Here is an 8,322-nt window from a genome sequence, read left to right on the forward strand (position 1 = left end):
CAATTGGCTGTCTGCAAGGACGTTGCCCGGGGATTTTTTAAATGTTTTTACCATAATTATGGGAGGATTCTCTCATGTCCCCACATGGAGCTGGAGCTGACAGAGGGAGCTCATCCGCAATCTCCCCAGGTAGGATTCGAACTGGAAACCTTCAGGTCAGTAACCCAACCTTCAAGTCAGCAGTCCTGCCTGCACAAGGGTTTAACCATTTTAATTTATGATCAACAATAACCCCAAGGTTCAATTTACATGTAGTCCTCCCAAGCTATATTACCATCACAGTTGTGGAAAAGAAAAGGTTTGGATCATTGATGTCGCCATCCCAGGTGACAGTCGCATTGACGAAAAACAACAGGAAAAACTCAGCCGCTCTCAGGACCTCAAGATTGAACTTCAAAGACTCTGGCAGAAACCAGTACAGGTGGTCCCGGTGGTGATCTGCACATTGGGTGCCGTGCCAAAAGATCTCAGCCGGCATTTGGAAACAACAGACATTGACAAAATTACGATCTACCAACTGCAAAAGGCCACCCTACTGGGATCTGCACACATCATCCGAAAATACATCACACAGCCCTAAACACTTGGGAAGTGTTCGACTTATGATTTTGTGATACGGAATCCAGCATATCTATCTTGTTTGCTGTGTCATACAATAACAACAACAACAACAACAACAACAACAGCAGCAGCAATAACAACTGTGGGCCTTGCTGTGGTGCAGCTGGTTAGTAGCCAGTTGCAATAAATCACTACTGACTGAGACCAGCCCAAGTAGGATTGAGCACCTGACCATTAAAAATAGCCCACTCATTGTTGACCTAAGCAACCCAAAAGATAGTTGCATCTATCAAGTAGAAAATTTAGGTACCGCTTATGCGGGGAGGCTAATTTAACTAATTTGCAGCACCATAAAAATTGCCCAGCAGCATGCAGAAAGGAATGTGGAAGTAATCCATCAAGGACTCGGTGTCACAGTGGATGATGAAGCAGCAGCTCCCACTGTGGCCAGAATCAAGCATATCCTCATGAAGCCGGAAGCTGGAAAATGTCAAATTGCCTCTGTGTCTCTGTCTCAGTCTGCATGTCTAATGGCATTGAAGGTTTGCCATGTATATATACATTGTGATCTGCCCTGAGTCTCCTTCGAGGTGAGAAGGGCGGAATATAAATACGGTAAATACATAATTAATTAATTAATTAATTAAATTTATTTTTGTATCCCGCTGAAGGGAGTTGGGGCGGTTCACATAGAGACAAACCCGAACAACATAGATTAAAACAGATCAGTAAAATTAAAACATTATAGCTGCATAAAACATCAAACAGCGATTTAAAACCTGAACTGTAATAATTACTGAAAATTAGGGTGAGAATTTGTGCATAGAACTCTGATTTGGGCTTAAATAATGCAGTTTGACACTGCTTTACCTGCCATGGAAGCTGTAGTTTGGTGAGGCATCAGCACTCAGTCAAATAAGGCTAAAGGCCTTGTAAAATTACAACTCTCATTCCTCCCTAGCATGGTAGTTAAAGTGGTGTCAAACCATATTAATTCTATAGTGTAGAAGCATCCTAGATTCTGCTTTCTTCCCAAAAATCCCTTTTGGAAATACAGTAGAGTCTCGCTTATCCAGCATAAACAGGCCGGCAGAACATTGGATAAGCGAATATGTTGGATAATAAGGAGAGATTAAGGAGACGCCTGTTAAACATCAAATTAGGTTGTGATTTTACAAATTAAGCACCAAAACATCATGTTATACAACAAATTTGACAGAAAAAGTAGTTCAATGTGCAGTAATGCTACGTAGTAATCACTGTATTTACGAATTTGGCACCAAAATATCATGATGTATTGAAAACATTGACTACAAAAATGTGTTGGATAATCCAGAATGTTGGATAAGCTAATGTTGGATAAGTGAGACTCTACTGTACAGTTAAAATCCCTTTCATGAAGATTGACCAGAGAAGTATTATATGGAAGTATGCCTACAAGTCCCCTAAAGGAATTTCAACATCATCCCATGAAGCATGCAAAGGAAAATGGAATTTATTCTCATCATGCTCAATGCACCTTTTTGTGTGCAATATTCAATAGTCTTGTGCCAACAATTGGAAAGTAATCTAGAAAATGTAACTGGGGCTGATGAAGCAAAAGTTTGGGTTAGAAATGTGGACAGCAGACTCAGGAAGAAGGAAAGGATGATGAAATATGGAAACGGATGTGTTGAGATTTTGTCTCTCTGGGAAAAGAAAACAGGCTGTTGAGAATGAGTCCTCTGAGAGCAATTCCCAATGGGCTTGACAAAAGATCTGAATAACATTGTCATAGATGGAAAGAGTGGCTGCTCCATCGCTCTCCTTGGCTTTCATATTCCATCGTCCATGAGGAGATATAGATTTCAGGGGCAGTCTCTTCCTTAGCAGCAGGTGGGCTCAGGAGCTCAGGAGTGAATGCCAGGACCCTTTCCATAACCGATTCTTCAGACGTGTAGTCACTCTCCCTACTAGACCTCCCTTCAGTGGTGGATGGGCTTTGTAAATCTGTAGCATCTGTGTTGTCCCATAGTTGTGATCTTTGTTCAGGCCACACTCTTGAAACCTCATGGCTTCCCCCTGAGGAGGTTGTTTCTTTCTCGGTGGTCTCCAAGGTCTCTTCCTGAGAGGTCTTGAAGTCCTCCAAGGTTGCCAAAGAGTTCTGGACAACTAGTGGGAGGCCCCACCAGCGGCAAATTTTCTTGTGCATAATGTGGAACTCTAGCAATTCCCTGCTCCCGTCCTGGAAGGCTTGGAGATCCATGGCTTTCCCACATGTGGAGACTTTTGCCTCAGAATGTCTCCCATAAAGCTTTCTCTGGGATTGCTCCCTTGGTTCCTCTATGATCCATGGACTACTTTCACCAGAGACGGATGACCTTTCAGATGTATGGGCTTCTTCCTGATGGGGCCACTGTACCCCAATGGCTGGGGTGGCCGGTGAGACTGCATGGAGAGAATCCTGGGCCCTATGAATGGCCATCTTCTTCAAACTGGCCTCCAGGTCCTTCTGGACCAAGTCAGAGAAGAAAGATGGTCTATTGCTCTGGATCTCAACTTCCTTGACTGTGCCAATTGGGTGATCTTTTGACGTTGGCACCAGCAGAGAGGGTGCAAGGAAGGCCTGAAGAGACCTTTGGATGGTAGTGGGGAGACCCCACTGGTGGTGAAGTTTCTTCCACTGGATATGGTATTCCAGCTTTTTCTTGTCCTCATCCTGGAGAAACTGAATGCCCACTTCCTGGAAAGGAGTCATCACTATACATCTCCTGTGCATTTGTTCCTTTTCCCCATCCAAGTCTTCTTCTGCAAAGTCTTTTCCAGAATAAGGGGGGACCCTTGCTGGGTGCGATGGTGGAAGATGATGTTTCAATGACCTCAACACTTGCCGTGGTAAGCTCCAAACATGCTTCACCTTCCGCCTCTGAAGGTGCTGCTCCAAGGAGATCCTGGTGATTTCAGGGAGAAACAGAGGTTCTTGCACCAAAATATGGACCTTAATCTCCTGCTTTTTAGGTTCAAGCCACGAAGGAGTGTTGCCCATGAAGCCCTCAAGAGACCTCTGGACAAGGCCTGGTAAGGACCATGTATGGTGGATCCTCTTCCATGTCACATGAAATTCGAGGGCTTCTCTCCTATCCTTTGGGAGGAAGGGCGTCTCCATCTCCAAGAACTCAACATCTACCTGTGTATACCTGGGGAGTCGGGTGGATAGCCCTGGACCCATTCCTGCGAGCCCCTCTATGTAAGTCTTGCCCAGGCCCCACAAGGAAGCCAAGTGACAGCGCTGGACAGCCAACTCCATCCTCCCCATCTCTTTGTGGGATGCCAAGGTCAGAGCAGTGCTTCGGGGCTGCCTGCTGCCATGGCCAGGAGGGATCAGCTTGGGAAGGGATTGCCTTGCCAGGGGACCTCCATCTTCAAAGGAGGCTTCAGTGGCTGCTGGGGGAGCCTCAAACACCATTTCTGTGTCCTTTTTAGCCACCCTTCTCAAGATCTTGGTGTCTAAAATACTCTCTGCCCCTCTCCTTTTCAGGTTGTCCTGCTCTGTTCCTCTTGCACCCATTGGCCAACTTCCAATGGGGGTTTCCCCATGGACAGGCCATCGGAGGGAACTTCTCCAACTCTGGCCATCCGAAGGTTCTTGGTGATGACTTCCATCCCTTGGGGCCATCAGGCAGAGGGACTGGAGCACCCGCCTAGGCAAGCCCCATTGTTGCTTGATGGTCCTCTTATGAATGTGGAATTCCAAGACACTGGAGACCTTTTGGGAAAGGAAGGAGAGCTCCCCTGGAATGATCTCTATGTCGATCGTGGTTTTCTGATGGAAGGGTACTTGGGGAGGCTCTTGCATAAAAGCCATTACAGACTTTTGAACAAGACTTGGTAATGCCCAAGCATGGTGGATCCTTTTCTTGGTCACATGAAGTTCTAGGGCTTCTCTCACCTCTTTCAGGATGAAGGGTGTCTGTATCTCCAAGAACTCAATGTCTACCTGTCTGTACTTATGGAGCAGGTTAGATGGTGCCCGCCCCATTCCAGCATGCATGTAGGTCTTGCTCAGGCCCCATAAGGGAGCCAAGGGATGGCTTTGGACAGCCAACTCCATCCTTCCCATCTCTTTGTGGGATACCATGGTCGGAGAAGTGCTTTGGGGCTTCCTGGTGCCATGGCCAGCAGGGATCACCTTGAGAAAGGCATGTCCTGTCTGGTGACCCCCATCTTCACAGGAGGCTTCATTGGCTGTTGAGGGAGCCTCAAAAAACATTTCTGTATCCTTTCTAGCCACCTTTCTCAAGATCTTGGTGTCCAAAAAACTCTCTGCCCCTTTCCTTTTATTGATGCCCTGCGCTATTCCTCTTGCATCCATTGGCAAATGTGCAATGGGGGGTTTCCCATGAACAGGCCATCGGAGGGAACTTCTCCAACTCTGGCCATCAGAAGGTTCTTGGTGATGACTTCCATCCCTTGGGGCCATCAGGCGGAGGGACTGGAGCACCCGCCTAGGCAAGCCCCATTGTTGCTTGATGGTCCTCTTATGAATGTGGAATTCCAAGCCACTGGAGACCTCTTGGGAAAGGAAGGAGAGCTCCCCTGGAATGATGTTGATCTCGATCGTGGTCTTCTGATGGAAGGGTACTTGGGGAGGCCCTGGCACAAAAGCCATTATGGACTTTTGGACAAGACCTGGTAATGCCCATGTATGATGGATCCTTTTCTTTGTCACATGAAATTCTAGGGCTTCTCTCACCTCTTTCAGGATGAAAGGTGTCTGTATCCCCATGTACTCAATGTCTACCTGTCTGTACTTATGGGGCAGGTTGGATGGTGCCCGCCCCATTCCAGGAAGCCCTTCCTTGTAGGTCTTGCTCAGGCCCCATAAGGGAGCCAAGTGATGGCTTTGGACAGCCAACTCCATCCTTCCCATCTCTTTGTGGGATACCATGGTCAGAGAAGTGCTTTGGGGCTGCCTGGTGCCATGGCCAGCAGGGATCACCTTGAGAAAGGCTTGTCCTGTCTGGGGACCTCCATCTTCACAGGAGGCTTCAGTGGCTATTGGGGAAGCCTCAAAGAACATTTCTGTACCCTTTTTAGCCACCTTTCTCAAGATCTCGGTGTCCAAAATACTCTCTGCCCCTCTCCTCAGGATGTTCTGCTCTGCTCCTCTTGCACCCATTGGCCAACTTCTAATGGGGGTTTCCCCATGGACAGGCCATCTGAGGGAGCTTCTCCAGCTCTGGCCATCAGAAGGCTCTTGGTGATGACTTCCATCCCTTGGGGCCATCAGGTGGAGGGACTGGAGCACCCTCCTGGGCAAGCCCCATTGTTGCTTGATGGTCCTCTTATGAATGTGGAATTCCAAGCCACTGGAGACCTCTTGGGAAAGGAAGGAGAGCTCCCCTGGAATGATGTTGATCTCGATCGTGGTCTTCTGAGGGAAGGGTGCTTGGGGAGGCTCTGGCACAAAAGCCATTATGGACTTTTGGACAAGACTTGGTAATGCCCATGCATGGTGGATCTTCTTCATTGACACATGAGTCTCTAAAGCTTGCCTCTCCTCCTCCAGGAGAAAGGGTGTTTCTGATTCTGAGAAAGCAATGCAGCTCCCTCTGGGTCCTGGATGCTCAGGTGTGGGTTTGGGCTCCGTCATCCCACTCAGGGCCTCTAAATGGAGAGTCCCCAAGCCCCACAGGAAGGCCATGTGGTGGCACTTCACGGACATCTCAATCTTGTCCATTTTCCCTGCATGGAGAAATGGGAAGGAGGATGTGCGGACCTTCTGTGGCATTAAACCTGGAGGGATATTTCTGGGGAGGGGTTGCCTGGAAAGACGGGCCATCTGCAGCCAAGAGCGCCTGACCATATCTGGAACCAATTCCAGATTCACCTCCATGGACTTCCTGGCCCAGTGGACCTCCATCCTGTTCATAATGTTGGGCGCCAACATGGGAAGAAGTTTCCCCTCCGTCCTCCCAGGGATGGAGAGACCAGGATTCACATGATGACCAGGACCCTGGGAGAGGGCCACCCCATCTTCCATCTGGTGGACATCAGGGGGACCCACCATGATCCCAGGGCAGAGACCCTTCAGGGATCCCAGGACCCTCTTGGGCAATCCCCATTGCCTCTGCAGCTTCATCCTCTGAAGATGGAAGTCCAAGCGTTGGAAGGTGCTTTGTGGGAGAAAGCAGGGGTCCTGCCGCAGAACATCGATAGAGATACCCAGTTTTGAGGGGCCGGTCTGCAAGCGGGGAGCTGGCCGGAATCCCGAAAGTGACCTCTCAAGCAGGCCAGGCAGGCGCCATTCGTGCTGGAGCCTCTTGCTTTTGACATGGAGCTCCAAGGCTTCCCTCTCCTGCGTTTGGAGGAACGGGGTCTCCTCTTCTGAGAGCGGGAGAGCCTTTGCCTGCTTGGGCCTGGGGGGCTGGAAGCAGGAGGGGGCACGGGGCGCCCTTGGACCCAGATCCTCAAGGAAACGAGTGCCCCGTCCCCAGAGGGACGTCAGGTGGTTGTGCCGCAGGGTCAGCTCCAGGCGGTCCATGTCCTCCTGGCGGCCAAAGGTGAGAGAGTGGCTGCGTGGTTTGGGGCATCTCTGGCCAGGGAAGATGTTTTGGGGCAGAGGCCGCCTCAATGTGGGTGAGGGTGGTTGGGTCAAGGCCAGGGGGACTCCCAGTTGCACCTCCAAACACTTCTTCTCCAAGTGGAGCACCATCTTCTCCAGGGCTTCACAACGCGGCGTGGGGAACACCCGAGGTTGCCGTGGAGCTGGTTCTGCTCTGCTCCTCAGTCTGCGCTCCACATCTACAGTCCTTACCATCTCAGGGCAAAGCAGCCAGAGGGACTCAAGGACTCTCTTGGGCAGGCACCATTGCCGGAAGATGATCCTTTTCCGCAAGTTTCTCTCCAGCTGTTGTTTGGTAACATCACTCAGGAAGGAGAGCTGAGCAGGGAGCACAACCACCTCCATCTGCCCAGGTCTCTGCATGTGGGGGGCTTCTGGGGAAAGCCTCCTCAGGGACCTCTGGACAAGGCGGGGCAGCCCCCACAAGTGCTGCAGCCTCTTCCATCTGATGTGCCATTCCAGCTCCATCTGGGCTCCCTGGCCAATGAACCGCAAGGTCTCTGTGGAAGGGAAGCCGACGCTTGTGCTCCTCCAAGTTGAGGAAGGAGGGCCTGCCTGGCACCAGACACTTGCAGACAGGAAGGAGAGGGATGTTTGGTAGAGCGTGGGAAGACCCCACTTGAAAATCAAGTCTTTGTGGATGAGGTTGAGTTCGAGGTGGCCCAAGGCTTCACGTTCCACAAAGGAGAGCTCTTGGGTTCGCAGCTGATGGGTTTTCATCCCACGTGAGATCATTTTTGGAAGACTTTGGCATTCCCTGACCTGGTCGGCTGTCACTGGGGGCTCCTCGAATGCCGCACCTGCCAGTTCTAGGTGGATCTCCACTGCCCTTTTGGCCATGTGTCTTCGCAGCATTGTGCACTGGCTGCATTCTTGAACTTGTCTTTGCAAAAGTGCCTCGTCCAAAGAAGACATCCTCCTAGTTGTCTCGCCTTGAAGAGACCTTGAGATCTCCCTGCTGCCCATGGCCACCTCTGGCATTGCAAGGGGGACTGACATGAAGTGATGGAGAGATTGCACAACCCTCCTGGGAAAGCCAAAGATCCTCTCTGCAATCTTTTTCCTAATGTGGTTGTCCAGGCGCCGTGCAGTCTCTGAGCAAATGAAAGACAAGGAGCTGCTGAAGTGGACCTTCACATCTAGGTCCATGTTTGGCA

The 8,322-nt window shown here is 50.0% G+C and overlaps 1 protein-coding gene across 1 annotated transcript; it reads right to left on the bottom strand.

Annotated features, from left to right (window-relative positions):
- Positions 1-1,315: 1,315 nt before the first annotated feature.
- LOC134294213 (uncharacterized) lies at positions 1,316-7,142 on the bottom strand. The gene has a single exon (XM_062964535.1). The coding sequence runs from the start codon at positions 7,082-7,084 to the stop codon at positions 2,333-2,335; it is 4,752 nt and encodes a 1,583-aa protein (XP_062820605.1). The 5' UTR covers positions 7,085-7,142; the 3' UTR covers positions 1,316-2,332.
- Positions 7,143-8,322: the final 1,180 nt, after the last annotated feature.

The sequence above is a fragment of the Anolis carolinensis genome, unplaced genomic scaffold, assembly GCF_035594765.1.
Source record: "Anolis carolinensis isolate JA03-04 unplaced genomic scaffold, rAnoCar3.1.pri scaffold_13, whole genome shotgun sequence".
NCBI lineage: Eukaryota > Metazoa > Chordata > Lepidosauria > Squamata > Dactyloidae > Anolis > Anolis carolinensis.